Source organism: Anabrus simplex, chromosome 1 (assembly GCF_040414725.1).
Source record: "Anabrus simplex isolate iqAnaSimp1 chromosome 1, ASM4041472v1, whole genome shotgun sequence".
Classification (NCBI taxonomy): domain Eukaryota; kingdom Metazoa; phylum Arthropoda; class Insecta; order Orthoptera; family Tettigoniidae; genus Anabrus; species Anabrus simplex.
In genome coordinates this window covers 673,211,435-673,230,809 of record NC_090265.1, presented here as the reverse complement: position 1 = coordinate 673,230,809, position 19,375 = coordinate 673,211,435, and the positions used below count along the sequence as shown (strand labels likewise).

The window sequence follows — 19,375 nt, the reverse complement described above, 5'->3', positions numbered from 1 at the left end:
TGAAGAGATGTGAGCAGTGCTGGTAGTGATGTTGAAGATGGTAGCCTACAAAAGGTAAGAATTTTTTTTTTCTTTTTGATGATATGTCATCGTTACTTATGTGATTGGTACCATAGTTAATTCACATTTATTTCACTACGGGTACTATCAGTTCATAGCAGGATGAATATTTTCCAGTGTCCATAGTTGAAACAGGCGTGTTCAACTTGCCTAATGTAGGGCCTACACTATTTGACTGTTCATAAGAACATGCTGTAATTTTACGCCGAACAACGATAAACGAGAATGAGTTCAACCAATTTTGTGTATAGTATATTTTATGTATCTTTTAAAAGTAATTTTTTTTTTGTATATCTGAATTCTGTGAATAATTTTCACGTCCAAATTAATTACCTGTATTCTTTGTGAAAGAAGTGTGTTAATATGTGAGAAAATACGGTAATAGGATAACAAAAAGACAGATTAGTGTGGGAAGAGGGAGCAACAAAATTATCCAATCAAGAAGGGTATATAAGGTGTATCTCTGCTTTGCTAAACAAAAAATCAATAAATTTTAAAAGATCTAAAGAGACAAATGAAAATCATGGAAATGTTTGTGGAAATAAACTGAAAAATCTCAGTGATTGGTTTTTCCTGTCAAAAGGGAAAATTATGTGAAGAAATCAACATTTTGAATAACGAGAAGCATGTTTGAAGTTTTAAACGATAGTTGATTCTGCAGTCACAAGTCATAAGATGTACATTTTCAAAGGGAATATGATCCAGAGTGATGCGACTTTCCATTTCAAAAATCTCATATGCACTGCTCTGCACCCAAATTGCCACCGAAATAGACAAGGAACTATATGACTAAGCTACATATCCCTCCTAAAACTTAAACCATATGCTAAAAAGCAGGGAGAAGAAATATGCAACTGACCGTGGTAACCTGAACATCCATTCCTCTGAATAAACATATTCTAAACTTCAATTTCTCAAAGTCCAAAATACCAGAATATTTTGAAGATAGCAATAAGAAAAGTGTCTTATCTTCAAACAGCAACAGTTTGTCATACAAAATTTACAAATTTTTGTGTTTGTTCACAAGTAGGCAAAGAATTCATTTCATGGACTGATGAATTGATTTTCAAAATAATCATCAATTTATACCATCAACATTTTCCCAGATACAGTAGGGTGAGAAACTATTATGTCCAAAGTTATGCTCATATCCTGCTACAGAAACAAATCATCATTTAACGCACTGAGAATGATGCAGCACTATTTTGTGCAAAAGAAATACCAACCAATTCAAGCAATTTCCTAACACGAGCTAAATTTCCATTGATACAAGCAACATGGAGCTGCGATTCTCCTTTCTCATTCCTTTTTATCTTCAATCCTTGGGTCTGTTTTCGAGTATGATGTGGACGATCATACTCCTCGTTCTCATCTTCTTCGTCCTCTGCAAAGAATACGAAATACAACTGTGAAAATCACCAAATTAGTAAGTAATAGATATACATTCAATGAAGTGTTTTGGAGAAATCAATGAAGACTTGATGAATGTTTATTTACGGTGCAAATCAGTAAGATCTCAAATTACTGGCCATTCAAGAAAGAGAGAAGAAAAGTGGGATATCTTACAAATTTCAGGAGAAATATGTGAATGGTCAGGTGCTAAAGGAATTTGGGGTTCCCACTGCATTTAATATTATTGAAAGGCGTATAAAAACCACGCAGCAACCATAAAGGTGGATGGTGATCTCTCAGGCATTTTCAATGTGACAAATGGAGTAACGCAACGTTGTATATTATCACCTCAACTCTAGAACATCTATGCAGAGTGTGTCATCAAAAGAACTCTCAATGGCTGGAATGGTGGAACCTTGATTGGAGGCAGAAAAATTAATAACCTGCACTTTGCAGATGACACTTCCCTCATCGCTGGTTGTGAAGAGGGAACTTTACGACCTGCTTACAAGGGTGAAGAACACTAGTCTTCAGTATGGTCTAGAGATAAACATCAAAAAGACCATACTAATGGTAGTTGATCGGCAAGGTCAAATCCAACTTACGGGATGCCTAAAGGACCTGGATATAGTTAAGGAATTTGTATACTATACTCCGCACGGCTCTACTTCTAAATTGACGTTTTGGCAGATTTTGGCTCCGTCTGGTGATTATGCGCCGAAGCATAGGCATCCAACCAATCCCAATCTGCCATTCATATCGATTTATATCGGCAGAGCACGATCTCAAAACCCAGTTGCCAACTCTAATATTTACATTCGCCACGTGGTTAACCTATCTCACGCGAAGCCCATCAAATTATCAAGACAAGGCAACCTATCTCGCTCAGCGTGTATGGTATTTGGTATGCTTCGCGATCTTTTGCATTTTCCTTCAGTAATTAGTGTGTTTTTCATATTGTTGGAGGGTTCTAGTGACAGATCAGTGGAGTGTTCCCTTTGTAGGCCATAACCTCCCTTCTGTGCCAGCCATTAGCGGTGAGTGATGTTTTATTTCCTCATTCTCATTTATTCTTATTAATATATTCTCTTATTAGTGTCAGATGTTGTTAGTAAGTGTAGTTTTTGTGAATTTGTTTTCAATCCATATTCATTAGTTTTTCTGAGTACGGTATTACATTTTACAAGGGCTGTTTACCGCGGTCATATTGCATCAGCTGTTCTCCCGGGCGTAACGCGCTGGCAACACAGGAAAGGCGATGCTCATTTGTTTTGCGAAACTTCAATTTAGAAGTAAGGCCGTGCGGAGTATAGGGGTCTGTCATCAATGACATGGGAAGCTGTGATAAAGAGGTGAAAAGACGTACTGTCTTAGGTCATGCTGCAATGGTTAAACTTACTGAGATCTGGCAGAACCGGGCAATATCAAAAGGCACAAAGATGCGCTTGGTAGAATCACTAGTGTTCTCCGTCTTTTTGTATGGCTGCGAAACCTGGAACGTGAATGCTAAACACAAAAAGCACATTGATGCCTTTGAGATGTGGTGTTGGTGGAGAATGCTACATGTACCCTGGACAGAAAGAAGAACTAATGTTTCCATTCTGGACGAATTCTGCGTCAAGAAACGCCTATCTTCCCATGTGAGTGAGTGTTACCTCCAGTTCCTTGGCCACATTTTAAGACGAGACGGAGAGAACTTGGAAAAGGTCATTTTGCAAGGCAAAATCGAAGGCAGTAGACCACAAGGAAGAACAGCAAGTAGATGGATAGATCAGGTGAAGAAGATCACTGGTCTACCACTTCAGATTATATAAAGAAATGTGAAAACCGCTCGGGATGGAGACATCTTGTCAAGGCTGCAACACGGAAATGATGGAGTTATGAGGTCACGGCGCTCAGTAATGAGCACAACAACTAATAATGATGATGTGAATGGTGTTCCTGTGCCATTACACCTGAAAAGAGAGTCCAGTGGCTGTGATGATCTATGTGATCTCTTCACTTATTTGTGCGAATCATCTTTTATTTTATGAATTAGTTACTTCTTGTCTCAAAGGTGAAGATCATTACATGAGCATATGTGTTTCTATGTCTTGTGTGACGACTGCATGTTGTGTGTCGCATAGTGAGAAGTTAATCAGCAGGTATTTCTGTATAAAATAGGGTGAAAAATGTAAAAGTTAGCTAATTTGAGGACACGGCAACCATTCTACTGGGGTCGTTCCATGTCCGTTAGTCAAATTCATCGCTGGTTAGAATCTGAACAGTTTAATCAAATAGCCTTAAATGTTAATAATATTGATATTGCAATGCCAATTTGTTTCACATTGGTTTACACATACCTGATTTGTGAAATTTCTCTATCGTTAGTACTAAGCTGTGTTTACTAAATATTCCAATATATTGCTACATCATCACTTCATTGTAAATTTTGTCTAATGAGTAGAGTATTTGTTATAACTGTATTTTTTTTTTCCACTGATAATATTAATGAATACACTTATTAGAATTTAAAACCAAATTATGTTTGTACATGCAGATGCTTTGTTTGTGAGACAGACTTATTTTGTTTTGTTCTGTTCCTTTTTTAAAATCTTTTTATGTTATTTTTTAAAATTTTCTATGTATGTACTACTACCCTTTGTAATTGGAGGTAAACTCTGTAAAAGGCAATATTGAAATAAAATAAATAAATTATAATTTTTTGTGGCAATTGCTAGCCTGGTACATCCCTTGTAATGCAGATCCTCTAACAACAGTGAGTAGTATCTGCCATGTATGGAAAACTGTATGATACTGTGGTGGATGCATTGCAGAAATGTTTGGAACAGCACAAACACCCATCACTCAGGCCAAGATAATTAACCATTTAAGATTAAAATCCCCAACCCGACCAGGAATTGAACCCGGGGCTCTTTGAACTGAACGCCACTACAGTGACCATTCAGCCAAGGAACTGTCAGTATATAGCCTACCCCTGCTGAATAACACTAATGGGCCTGCTCAAGGTTTAACGTAACTTGCATCACATTCCTCCACTCTGTACGAGTACTGTGAGAAGGTTTGGAATTGAACACAAGCTTTTGGCGTGCAATCTAGAGACTAGGAATACCACCACCTCTCCTACCCTGCCAGCCAATATTCTCCTGATTAAATTTTTTCCCCATCAATGAGACTCAAACCTGTTAATTATGGTGTAAGACCATCAAGACTTGACATTTTAATGATCATGGGCACCAGGCAAGCTGTAGGTAGAAATGTATTATTTGAAAACACAAATACACTGGCATATATCCCTCTCACACTGAAGTAGGCTTGAAGGGCTGGCATCTAACAGAAAATAGTTTCTTTCCAAGCTAAGCCACACACACACTTGAGTGTTAATGTTATCACCTACAAGACGGTAAGCTTTATCAAGGCAGTCTGGCGGACACTTTCATCTTTGTGGATGGCCTTAATAAGATACAACTTAAAGAGCTGATCCTCAGGGGCTCGCAGCTTGGGAGTGTGGGATGGTGACCAAGGACTCCCAATTGAGTTTGCTATTGCTTCCACTTGCTTATAAGTCTCCTCTCTCTGATCTTTCCTATTTGATCTTCCTAGGTGAGTTTGTGTTCTCTTCAGATCATGACATTATCCACCTCCGTGGCGTGATGGTTAGTGTTATCAGCAGCCGTCCTCGGGGGTCCGGGTTCGAGTCCCGATACTGACAGAAATTTAAGAATGGCAGGAGGGCTGGTATGTGGTTGAAATGGTACATGCAGCTCACCTCCATTGGGGGTGTGCCTGAAAAGAGCTGCACCATCTCGGGATAAGGACACGAGTTTAATTTATTATTCTTGCAAGGTGAACAATGTCTTTCATTGTCATGTCCTTGGCCCCTCTCTTTCTTCGGTCAGTGCCCTCATTCCTCAAAATGCTAGACAGTTCCGTTTTCCTCTACTGATCAGTGTTAAAATAGTGATGGCGGTGATGATTATTGCTTCAAGAGGAAGTAAAACTAGGCAACCATTCTCTATTAACCCTCAACTAATGACGTAAGGTTCCTGGGACCATTCATGCCCAAATGTTTTTCCCTTCACTTGCATCAGTGGTCTTAAAAATCTCTTTTTGTGTCTAGCTTCAACTTTGAGTATTCTCTGTGTTCCCATTCTGATCAAAGCTGCCAGTGTTTCCCGGAAGTGACTCATGTTACAGCTCTGTCCCTGGGACCTCACACATATAGTTATGTAAATAAGTGGAATTCTTTATATTCCTCATTTGTGAAATGCCCGCTTCCATAGTGCAATAGTTAGCACTATTACCTGCCGTCCTCACAGATCTGGGTTCAATTCCCAGTAGTGCTATAAATTTAAAAATGGCAGCAGGGCTGTCATTTTTCCATGCAGCTCATCTCTATTGGGAGTGGGCCAGAAAGGAGCTCAGGATGAGGACACAAGTTTACTTTTAGTTTTATTTGTGAAGTACGGAGATTTGCATTGAATTGACATATGGATTATAATCCTGTACTGTCAAAAATGAGACTGATGGACCCATGTTTTCTAAACAGACTCTTATTTTACAAACAAATTTCGGAAGAGGAGTTTGATTTATAAGGTGAAAGGAATCGTTGCACATTTTCCCTGTTGTGTGTGATAATTATTTTAAGCACCTTATAATATGCTCCACTGTCCGACTCGTTGGCTGAACGGTCAGCGTACTGGCCTTCGGTTCAGAGGGTTCCGGGTCCGATTCCCGGCCGGGTCGGGGATTTTAACCTTAATTGGTTAATTTCAATGGCACGGGGGTTGGGTGTATGTGTTGTCTTCATCATCATTTCATCCTCATCACGACGCGCAGGTCACCTACGGGTGTCAAATAGAAAGACCTGCACCTGGCGAGCTGAACCCGCCCTGGGATATCCCGGCACTAAAAGCCATACGACATTTCACATTTCATATGCTCCACTGTGTGAACACTAAGTTTAGGATGCAATTATGTAAATGTGTGTTACAGACTGTGAATACTCAAGACATTTCCAAAGTCTCTTGTTTTGTACCATAGAAACTGCAACCTTAGAAGTAATATTAGTTTTGGTGCTTTAATATTGCTATTAACGGCTTATGTTTTATATATTTTAATTCAGCTGTGTGTGGTTTATTAGAATACATCAAAATTAACACTTTGACATTTTCTAACCCATACTTCCAGTAGTGGTCCGTGGGACCCTACGTCTGTAACTACGCACAAAATGTTAACGTCCATAGTTAAGGGTTAACATTAATCAGAGGGAAAAAATGGAAGGGATCCAACACTTCGAAAAATGAAGGTATCGGCCAAAGAAAGATAAGGGCCACAAAGGGCGTGAAAATTAAAGACTCCCGAGGCCTCGATACCTAATACCTTCAGGGTCGGAAAAGAATAAAAGTTGACCAAAGGAGTTTGGGTAGGACAGATGAAAGTGAGGAGAGTGGCACAAGTAAGTGGAAGCAATATCAGGACTCAGCTAAGGACCCCGTAGTCGCCAGCCCATGCTCCCAAGTTAAGAGCACTTTGGGCGCCTTTCAGTTGCCTCTTACGACAGGCAGACGGTACTGTGGGTGTTATTTTACCGCCCCCACCCACACACGGATCATTGTTAAGAGGGGATGATACGAAGTTGTACTTCTTAAAACAATTATCAGTATGAACACCACACATGCAACTGGCCTCTCCTTATACAGCCAGAAGCACGTGGATGCTCTGTGTAACCTGTCATGTAAACAGCTTTCTTGACATTGTCGTTGTTAAGCAACCTGTTAAAAGTTGCAGCAATGTAAGCAAAGTTACTACGTGATAAGTCTAGACTAAGCAAGCCTTAGTTCTAGTTATGCAGAGCAGTTCTTTCGATCTCCTACAACAATGTGTTTGGTTCCTGACCTTGTAAGAAACTTATTGTCAGCTCTGAAAACAATGCACACTTCCTGACGCAGATATTGAATGAATAGTGTCAATCCTTGTCTAACATCATACCAAGTTATGGCTTTTCATAATAAAATACTGTATTTATTTGCATAAAGGACAATTAAATTTTCCCCTTAAGGTTTTTGAAAAAATAAAATCTCTTATTAGACACAGTTCATTTTCAACACAAATTGTATTACTAAATTTAAAATTAAAAAATAGACTGGATTGAAAAAATAAAGAAGGGAAAACCAACAGTAAATGATGATTAATGGCTGCAGACTCTGTTGTGTTGGCCAAGCAATACATTTTCCACAAAGGATAGCAATTATTTTCATAGCACGTGCATAAAGGGACATTTAATGGCAATGTTGAGAAGTGAAGGGCAGGTTTTTAAACAACTTCTTTAGCTTTTTCCAAAACTTAGTGTGGTTGTGGGTGCAAACTCTGTAGCACATGTGGACTTGGCCCCATTTTACAGCCGGATGCCGTGGTTTCCCATTTTCACACCAGGCAAATGCTGGGGCTGTACCTTAATTAAGGCCACGGCCGCTTCCTTCCCACTCCTAGCCCTTTCCTGTCCCATCGTCGCCGTAAGACCTATCTGTGTCGGTGCGACGTAAAACAACTAGCAAAAAACAGCCGGATGCCCTTCCTGACGCCAACCCTATACGGAGGGATGTATTCACAATCACATGTTTTTGTGTTGTGTTGGTTGTGTATGAAGACGAGTGTTTTGGAACAACCACAAACACCAATTCATAAACCAGAAGATTTAACCCGATGCGATTAAAACCCCCGATCCAGCCTGGAATTGAACCTGGAACCCTCTGAACCAAAGGCCTCAAAACACTAAAAATTAAGCCAAAGGAGCCAGACCAGGTTTTTCAGCAAGTGAAAATTATAATCACAATTGGTCCTTTTTAAGGTGGATAAAATGCACTCAATGGCTATATGATTGATCCTAAGTTGTCCAGAACTCATTCGAGACGGATTCTGACTACATGAACAAATACTGTAGTGTGATGAAACATTTGTCCAACATGAATGGAATCAAACGTTTATAGGACATAGTAGATTTCTGTTCACTCCTACCTGAAGTACCCCTATCAACAAATACTAGGGAGCTATGGACAGAGCGTTCCAGACAACATGGCTCAACAAACCAAAAAGCCTATGGCACAACAGCCTCAAAGGGCCTTGGGCTACCAAGCGACCGCTGCTCAGCCTGAAGCCTTGCACAGATTATGAGGTGTCCTGTCATCAGCACAACAAATCCTCTCAGCTGTTATTCTTGGTTTTCTAGACCGGGGTCGTTATTTCACCGTCACATGGCTCCTCAGTTGTAATCACGTAAGCTGAGTGACCTCTAACTAGCTCTCAGCTCCAGGTAAAATTTCCTGCCCTGGCCAGGAATCGAACCCAGGGCCTCCAGGTAAGATCCAGGCACGCTACCCCTACACTGCGGAGCCGACAGCGCGGCCCAACATCTTCCCAAATTTCCTCCAAGTACTTTACAAACTGAAGTTGTATTTTATTGGGCAAGAGGGGTAGGATACTAAATTATTCACTACAAACACGTGTCCTGTGTCAATATTCACTGCTGACAAAATTCTAACCTGTTAAATACCAGCTAAACTCTTAACACTTCCCAACTTGGGATATTTAAAAAACGCGTTTTACACATTAAAAATTGTCTTTTTATTAACGGGCACTCACCCAAGTAATCCTCCAAGCATACGTTGCTACCAAAGTCTTGAGTTTCTGCTTCTTCTTCCTCCTCATTTTCCAAATTTTCTGGGTTCATAACATTCATCTCAACAACATCCAGTCTTTTCTTTGTTTCCTCTGAAACATTTCAAATGATCAACACCAAATATTAATTACAATAATATAGGCAAAAAATCAGGTTAGAGAAAGAAAATAGAGATATATTAACAGCAACTTTCATAAGTGGAGATTGTACTGAAATTTATATTTTAAGCAATTTTAATTACATCTACACAAAATTTTTAGGAGATGATTATTATGGCTTTAATAATTAAGAAAGCATTCAAGTTTTGCCTAAATAGAACACATCCATTTTCAAAATGTCCCAGGTGAAACAATTATTTGTTTATTTGTTTATTTCTTCTTCTTCTCTTCCCAAAATCTCTTCATGAATTTGCTGTAGTGTTTTTTCCATTCTTCTGACCACTGTTTCCAGTGGACTTTTTAGCTTTTTCCACAAATGTGTGATTTGCAACCAGAATTCTAAAGAGTTTACAATTTTTTAGTGTCATCTGCAGCGTTTATTTCATTTATTAATTATTATGAACCTTAATGGTATAAATTGGTGAAGTAAGGGAATAAATTGTGGTATTATTGCTGGATTCATTGCATTCCTTATATTTTTAACATTATTTTATTAATATGTGTCATGCATCTTGAAAATGTGATTCTTTTTCATACCAAATATTTCTGAACATTATCAACTATTATTGAACAGGACACTACAAATTAAGAATGCTATACGAGTGCAAATGTGTCACAGATTTCAAGATCACCAGGCTGAGTGGCTCAGACGGTTAAGGTGCTGGCCTTCTAACCCCAACTTGGCAGGTTCAAACCTGGCTCAGTCCGGTGGTATTTGAAGGTGCTCAAATACGACAGCCTCGTGCCGATAGATTTACTGGCACGTAAAAGAACTCCTGCAGGACTAAATTCCGGCACCTCGGCGTCTCCGAAGACCGTAAAAGTAGTTAGTGTGACATAAAGCAAATATTATTATTATTATTATTATTATTATTAGATTTCAGATTGCAGTGCTTCACAAACCTCCTAACAATTAGGTAACAGCTCAACAGCTTTCAAGATTTCCCTCACATGTAGGACAGCTCAAACACCGATTGCACTGCACAACATTTTCGACCGTTGCCCATTCAACCAACAACTGACTTTCCCACACTTCAACAACAAAATATACGCAAACCTTTAGTCAACTAGGAAGAACCTAATGATGTTTTTAACTATCTTCATTTGAAGCCGGTGTTGTTTTAACTCTGTCTTAGCACAGCCTCATTTTATAATCAACAAAAGCTGTTCACTTGCACTGTGCACTCCATTCATATAGAGAGTGACCAACGGAGTTGACTACCCCATGAACCCTAGGGCGAGTTATTTTGGTTGGAGCCAAATCACAAATAGACAAATTGGAATGTTTTACCTCATCAATTTTAACAATTATAAATAAGTGTACAGTAATTATAAATTGTGTTTTACTTTGCCAACATTTGTATATACTACGTAGAACTACTATCGAACTCAATATCATATAGACTTTGATTACTTTCATTTTTATACTGTGCATATGATGGCCTCATTTTAATATTAAGAAACCACTAGCGTATTTTCCTATGTGTAACTAGTCTATTGTTATTTCGTTTAGGATAGGACCTTGTACGTGTTTTTTAATATATTCTTTCTTACATATTATGTTCATAATTTCCAACCAGACGTCTGGTTTAATTTTGAGGTGCTTTGATATGACTGATGATGCCCCACATGGAGGGCGAAACATGTCTCCATTTTAACGATGTTTAACTAAAAATGTTAACATCCTGTAATGTATTGAATAGGTTGGAGTCCAATAAATTCTCTTATATTATTATTGAGATTCTTTCAATATGGAAAATAAAATGATTTTCATTACTTGTAACCACAGGTCAGACGCCAATCAGTTTCCCTATGCCGCAAAGCCGAACAGTCGATAAGAAATGAACATCGAGTGTTATTGTATGCACTACTGGAAGCGAAAAAGAACGATATACTGCAATGCTTGCTGTAACAGCTGATGGCAGAAAGCTTGCACCTTATGTTGATCTAAAACGAAAAACAATGCCTAAAGTAAAATTTCCGCGAGGGATCCAAAAGTAAAATTTCCGCGAGGGATCCAACGTTCATATCCAAGAGAAAAGGTGGATGGACAAGTCACTCGTACAAGATTGGATACGAACGGTTTGGGGAAATACAGCAAGGGTCCCTCCATCGATGCCCAGCCCTTCTCGCGTTGGGACAATTTTCTTTTTTCTTTTCCTGCCGGTATGTTATTATTATGTACTTACAGTACATGAATTGTACTTTAATTAGCGCAGGTTTATTTCACTTCGAACATGTCCTCGGACACTCCCGGCACTAAAAGCCATACGCTATTTCATTTCACTTCAGGTCGTACTGTCAACCCGTCACGAGAAGAATATTTTCTAGTGTTGGTACTTCAAACCCACGTGTCCAACTTACCTGAGGTACCCTACTTGACTTTTCAGAAGAAATCTCACGCCAGAATTTTACGCCAAATAATGATTAACCACAAATGAGCTGAACCAACTGCGTGTATATTATATTTGATGTATGTATCTTTTAAATGTAAATGAATTGTAAATAAGTTTTTTAATACAGGTATCTGAATTCCTCAAATAATTTACACATGCAAAGTAATCACCTGTATTTTTAGTCAAAAAAGTGTGGTAATTACGCAAGAAAATATCGTACTTATCTAAAGGGGTCCAAAATCTAGGTCACTGGTCTCTCATAATGGCACTAATCACTGGTAAAGCAGAACCAGGGTTTCCTCCTGTAGTGGTACTAATCACAAGTAACACAGGCTCGTGGTGTTTCTCGCATGGTGGTGCTAATTACAAGTAATGTAGACCCATGGTATATCACACATAATGGCACAACTCACAGGTAACACAAACCTATGGTCTTTCGCACATAAGGGTACTACTCACAAGCAAAGCAGACCCGTGGTGTTCCTCATATAGTGGGACTAATTATGGGCGCCAGTATTCCTGTGGTAGTCCTCACTTAGTGGAACTGATCACATGCCACGTATACTCATGGTGTTGCTCACATAGTGGTACTAATCATAGGCAATATAGACCCATGGTGTATCATAGATTATGGTAATGCCCACAGGCAACACAAACCTATGGTGTTCCTCACATAATGGTATTACTCTCAGGCAATGCAGACCCACAGTTTTCATCACAGTGGTACTTATAACGGGCGCCAGTCAAATGTGTGGTTTCTCTCACAAAGTGGTGCTAACCACAGGCAACGTAGATCCATGGTGTTATTTATAAACTGGTAATACTCACAGGTAACGCAGAACCATTCCAAACACAGTGGAATGGAGACGACGACACTTATCACAAACAACGCCAACACTCGTAGTGTTCCTCTGCTCCTATGTAACGTTTGCTTGCAAGGTGGTACTACAGTTAAAATTGAAATAATTGATAAAGCGATTCAACCTATTCAATACAAAAGAATAAGAAATATAATGAATTACATTCTTATTTAATAATAAGTATAAGTGGTACCGGTTTCGACCCTAGTCTAGGTCATCATCAGCCGATTAAAACATGAAAAACAATGCATAGGAAAAGGAGATAAAAGATCAAGTACACTTCGGATCAGTAGAAGAGGTGATATAAAAATGAACGGGGGTAGACACTGTAAAATTCAGAAGAAGTAAAATGTAAGTCACTTAAAAGAAAACAGTGCGTAATTTTCTGAGCGGCATATGGCACACGCAGTGTTAGGCAAAGTCTTATAATGTTTATGAATAGCGGAGAACGGTTAAATGAGCTAGTTTTTAAACACTGCCAGGCACAAAGTCATATCATAATCGAACACATACGAAGATCCATAATCGTGCAGGAGTTGAAGATGAGTAGATCTATTGAAGTAACTTGCCAGCTCCCGGTGATCAGCGCGATATATTTAACATCAGGCACTGTGGTTTCAAACGCCAAAGTAAAATGGAGAATAGCTTGATGATCCAGTAATTTTCTTCGGTTGCGGTAAAGTAAGTATATAGATAAATATAATATAATTCAATATAATTGAATAGGTAATTGTGCTCCTATAGAATTCTTAGAACAGTTGACGTGAAAAAACAATTGTGAAGAGAAAAAATATAGTAAAAACCGCAATACCGGAAACAAATGAAAACGTATATGCACAGTGCGCAATTTTTTAAAATGTAAAAAATTCAGGTCATGATTGAAGTAGTCAAAATCGGCGCAAGGCAGGAGTTGAGTATGAATGAGAAGAACCGAAATGAAGGTGGAATTTTTTTTTTACATCTCCTTTTCCTATGTATTGTTTTTCATGTTTTAATCGGCTGATGATGACCTGGACTAGGGTCGAAACCGGTACCACTTCTACTTATCCTGACTGACTGATTCATCATCGCCGAGCCAAAACTACTGGACATAAAGAAATGAAATTTTGAGGATACATTCATATTAAGATGTAAGTGCTCGCTAAGAGAGGATTTTTGGATATTCCGTCGCTAAGAGGGTAAAAAGGGGGGTGAAATTTAAAAATGAGTGTATCTATATCTCAAAACTTTAAAAGTTTACAGATGTAAAAATTGGTATTTAGAATTTTCATTAAAAATAAAGAAACACGTATTTTTTTGTTTTTGGAAAATCCCATTAGGAAGGGTGAAAACGGGTGAAAAAGTGTTTGAATGCCTTTAATGAGGATACTTATAACTCAGAAACTGAAGATATTACAGACCTGAAAATTGGTGTTTGGGAGCTCCTTTAAAAATAAAGAAACACGTATCTTTTTGTTTTTGGAAAATCCAATTAAGGGGGGTGAAAAAGGGGTGATATTTTAAAATGAGTGTATCCATGTAGCAAAACATTTAAAGTTTGTAGATTTAAAAATTGGTATTTAGAATCTCCTTTAAAAATAAAGAAACACGTATTTTTGTTTACGGAAAATCCTAATAGGAAGGGTGGAAAAGGGTGAAAAAAGGGGTTGAATGCCTTTAATGAGGACACTTATATTTCAGAACCTGAGAATATTACAGACCTGAAAATTGGTGATTGGGATCTCTTTTAAAAATAAAGAAACGCGTATTTCTTTGTTTTTGGAAAATCCAACTAATGGGGATGTGAAAAGGGGGTGAATTTTTAAAATGAGTGTATCTATATCTAAAACTTTTAAAGTTTATAGATTTAAAAATTGGTATTTAGAATCTCCTTTAAAAATAAAGAAACACGTATTTTTGTTTACGGAAAATACTAATAGGAAGGGTGGAAAAGGGTGAAAAAAGGGGTTGAATGCCTTTAATGAGGACACTTATATTTCAGAACCTGAAGATATTACAGACCTGAAAATTGGTGTTTGGGATCTCCTTTAAAAATAAAGAAACGTGTATTTCTTTGTTTTTGGAAAATCCAAATAATGGGGGGTGAAAAGGGGGGTGAACATTTAAAATGAGTGGGTCTACATCTTAAAACTTTAAAAGTTTACAGATGTAAAAATTGGTATTTAGAATCTCCTTTAATAATAAAGAACCACGTATTTTTTTGTTTTCTGTAAATCCCAGTAGGAGGGGTGTAAAAGGGTGAATAATGGGTTGAAAGCCTTTAATGAGGATACATATATCTCAGAAACTGAAGATGTTACAGAACTGAACATTTGTATATGGGATCTCCTTTAAAAATAAAGAAACATGTATTTTTTGTTTTTAGAGAATCCAATTAATGGCGGTTAAACAGGAGTGAAAAATTGGGGTGAATTTTTTGAAAGACTATATCTACAAAATATCTGAGAAACGTAAAATGCTACAGACGTAAAAAGTGGGTATTTGGAATCTCCTATAAATGTAAAGAGACATAGCTGATTTGTTTTTGGAAACCCCACTTAAGGGGAACTAAAAAGGGGTGAAATTTTAAAATGAGAATTTCTACAGTATATCTCAAAAAGCTTAACACGTTACAGAAGTGAAAAATGGTATTTTTTATCTCTATTAAAAATAAAGAAACGTATATTTTTAGTTTTCGGAAATACCACTTGGGTGAAGGGGGGAAACATGACTGAAAATGGTGTTGAATTATTTTAATTAGGCTACTGATATCTCAAAAATGAAGATGTTACAGACGTGAAATTTGATACTTGGAATCTGCTTTAAAAGTAAAGAAACACGTATTCTCGGAAAATCCAATGAAGGGGGGGGGGGGGGGGGTGAAAGAATTGAAAATTTAATTGACTTAATTGTATGAGAATACATACATCTAATTAAAACTAAAGTTGTTACAGACGTGAAAATCGGTATTTGTATCTGCTTTAAAAAGAAAGAAAAACGCGTTTTGGGGAGCGGCAGTGAAAAGGAGTTGAATTCCTTTCATGAGAATACATAAATCGAAAACTGAAGAAGTTAGAGTCGTGATAATTGGTATTTAGAAGATCCTTTAGTATTAAAGAAACAGGTATTTTTTTGCCGGAAAAAATTCTCGGGGTGGGGGGAGTGTGAATGGAAGTGAAAAAAAGTGAATTATTTTTATGGGGATACTTATATCTCAAAACTGAAGAGAATAGACGTTAACATTGGTGTTTGGAATCTCCTTTAAAAATAAAGAAACACGCCTTCTTTTAATTTTGGGGGGGGGGGGTAAATAAACTTAACGGGGGTGGGGTGTAAAAGGAGGTGAGACCAATTGATTTTAATGTTCATAATGTACTTATAAGGCGCCTCCGTTGCTCAGGCGGCAGCGCCCCGGCCTCTCACAGCTGGGTTCCGTGGTTCAAATCCCGGTCACTCCTTGTGACATTCGTGCTGGACATAACGGAGGCGGACATGTTTTTCTCCGGATACTCAGTTTTTCTGTGTCATCATTCATTCCAGCAACACTGTCCAATATTTCATTTCATTTGTCATGCATCGATCATTGCCCCAGAGGAGTGCTTCGGCAGCCGGCACAGTCCCTATTGTCGCCGCTAAATGGGGCTTTATTCATTCCATTCCGGACCCTGTCGAATGACTGGACACAGGCTGTAGATTTTCAAAGTACTTATTCTGATCATAAACCGACCATTTTTAATCTTTCCTGGGTTTGTTTTCAAGAGCCATCTTTTCCTTCGGAGAACGTTCTTAGATTACAGTAGATTCTCCTGGCATATAAATAAAAATTTAAACACATTTGAAATAAACGATAGGAATGAGATTGACCGTCCAATTGTTCACCTCTATAATAAGGTCAATAATGCACGAAAGTATGTCATTCGTATCGCCAGAAATCCCGCACACTTGCCTACGCGCGACAATGGTGCTGGTCACATTGTCAACAATGACAATGGCAGCAGATATAATTTACAGCCAAGTAGCGGTCTTGCATCTTGCTGTGGGGACCAGAACATCTATAATAATAATAATAATAATAATAATAATAATAATAATAATAATAATAATGTTCTGGACCGTCATAAAATGTGTGGACCGCGCTGGAAACGGAACCTGGACGGGTAATGACGAAGAATGCAGTCCGGCCGCGGGTTCAGAACCGCCAAGGCACCTAAGAAGACACCACGCCGGATCACCTGAAGGATTTGATCCATATTAAAAATGTTTATAGGGAAAGATTGCAAAGATTTAGGGACCCAACTGACCGGGTGAAATACCTGGACCTAGCCCGGGAAGTACGAAATCGATTGCTGGAAAGAAAGATTGAAAAATGGGAGGGAACTTGCCGTAATCTATTAGAAAACGAGTCAGATCGCGAATTTCGGTGGATTACATATCTAAAAAAATAAGCATTCAATTATAAATTTCAGTATAATACCGTAGCGAACCACGGGTATCTTGCTAGTTATTAAATAAGAATGTAATTCATTATATTTCTTATTCTTTTGTATTGAATAGGTTGAATCTCTTTATCAATTATTTCAATTTTAACTGTAATTCTTCAATACGGAACAATGAAATTTTTAACTTTAAAAGGTGGTACTAGTCGCAAGTAACATCGATCCATGGTGTTCCGCACGTAATGCTACTAATCACAAGTAGTCACGTGCTCCTAATATCATCCCTTGGTCGCTCCTTTTAGTCACCTCTTACGACAGGCAGGGGGTACCGCGAGTGTATTCTTCGTCTGTGTCCCCCACCCACAGGGGGTACCCTCCTTTCTCACAAACAATTTAGTTTCAGGAAAATAATCTTCAAAAAACTAGTTCTTAAATAACTGTCTATCCATACACAAGCTCTTTTGATTTGTACGAGATGAACAATTCCGAGAGTGAAATCCCTTCAAGAGCTCCTGGCTTAGCAGACTCTCCAGTGGTAATGAGCTTTCATTTATGACTGCCAGATGAGTTTGAAGTAGCGAGAACTTTCACTCTATCTTTAATTTCATGTGACTATGAGCATGAGTTTTCTGTTTCAGATGGCAACATTTTAAAAATGAGCCCTGTTTCATTTGCAAATCAGGTGTTCACAATTTTTACAGAAATATCTTGCACCTTCAGAATCATCAGAAAATTTGTTCCCACACACATTTTAAAAACGAGCCCTGTTTCATTTGCAAATCAGGTGTTCACAATTTTTACAGAAATTCCTTGCACCTTCAGAATCATCAGAAAATTTGTTCCCACACATTTCAAGTTGCCGAATACTATACAGTAGAAGTCCGCTATGGTGAATTTTTTTCTTTGTTATTTGTTTTACGTCCCACTAACTACTTTTTGAGGTCTTCGGAGACGCCGAGGTGCCAGAATTTAGCTATGGTGATTACAGCACATAATGAGAACCCTGTTATAATGCCAGTTTTTGTCAGTCCCTTCAAAATTCCTATATTAAACTGTGTATTATCCTTCGGTTACAGCGAGAATCCTATCACTGACGCATCCGTTATTACGAGCGATCAAGCGTGCACGATTTTTTCCATTACCGATATTTAAGCACCCAGCGATTATATTGCATTCGTTCGATCATCTAGCAAGCTCTCTTGTCGAAATTCGAAGGCGATGTCTAAGTCTATTAGTAATACCTGTCGACCTCTTCCATAAAGAAAACTGGAAGTGAAAGAGTAGAACATGTTTTCGTAATAAATGTGTAAATAACGTGTCCGATAGCAGTTGCTGACTCATTAAAAATATAGGCTGAAGTAAAAGATTGGTTCATTTTAATGCTAAATACTGCATTTAAGTAAGAATGGGATACATCTCAAAATATGGGTGTCAATGATTTCAGGGGTCAGTTTATATTTTCTGGCATCTCGTTAAAATTAGGAAAGGCTCTTATCATGTAAGTTTATAGTGAGAAAGTTATAATTTCTCAACTGGCGCTTGAAATATGTTTTCATGATACATATAGTACAGTTAAGTTAGATTAGGCAACTGTTTAAATAAGAAAACAAACATTTGCCTCAAAATGTGATCGACAATTTCGGTATGGTATCGTTTTCTCGCTGCGTGCACTTATGACCTCTCTCATCAACATTTGAAGGCGACTGAATCGATTAGTAATACGTGTCAACTACTGTTCCGTAAAGAAAATCAGAAATAAAGAAGGAGATCATGTTTTCGTAATAAATACGTAAATAATGTGAATGACAGCAGTTGTTAGCTTGTTAGAAATAAAGGCTAACTAAATGGTCACATAATTTGAATACTCTACTCTGAAATTAACTAAAAATGTGATACACCTCAAGATATGGCACGGCTCATTACTCATTTCAGTGGTTAGATTACATTTTCTTGTGTCTGGTTTAATTTCGGTAAGGCTGTTCCCAGGTAAATTTCGAGCAAGAAGGTTATCACTTTTCTACTGGCGTTTGGTATGTTTTCATGGTACATACGTGGTTAGGTTGGGTGATGCAGTTTGAATAAGAAAACTGAAGTTTTTGCCACAAAATGTGACCATCAATATAGTTTTCTCGCTATGTGTACTTGCGAACTCTCTCGTCGACATTCGAAGGCGATATCAGAGTCGATTAATAATACATGTTGACTGCTGTTCTGATGGCAATTATTGACTCATTAAAAATAAATTCTGCAGTAAACGATCACTTAATTTTAATATTATATACTGAAATTAAGTAAGAGTGTGATACACCTCAAGATATGGGAGAGTATATCACTGATGTCAGAGGATAGTTTTTATTTTCTTGCATCTAGTTAAATTTCAGGAGGATATTCCCATGAAAATTTGTAACGAGGAGGT

General features: G+C 37.9%; 1 protein-coding gene across 1 annotated transcript in view; it reads right to left on the bottom strand.

Moving 5' to 3' along the window:
• The window catches only part of LOC136886104 (tonsoku-like protein), a 250,748-nt gene that overhangs the window by 127,083 nt on the left and 104,290 nt on the right, over positions 1 to 19,375 (bottom strand). The window contains exons 11-12 of the mRNA XM_068227232.1: positions 9,094 to 9,222; positions 1,287 to 1,444 (exon numbers count right to left, since the gene is read on the bottom strand). Coding sequence (XP_068083333.1) covers positions 1,287 to 1,444; positions 9,094 to 9,222 — 287 coding nt within the window. The remainder of the gene's footprint in view (positions 1 to 1,286; positions 1,445 to 9,093; positions 9,223 to 19,375) is intronic.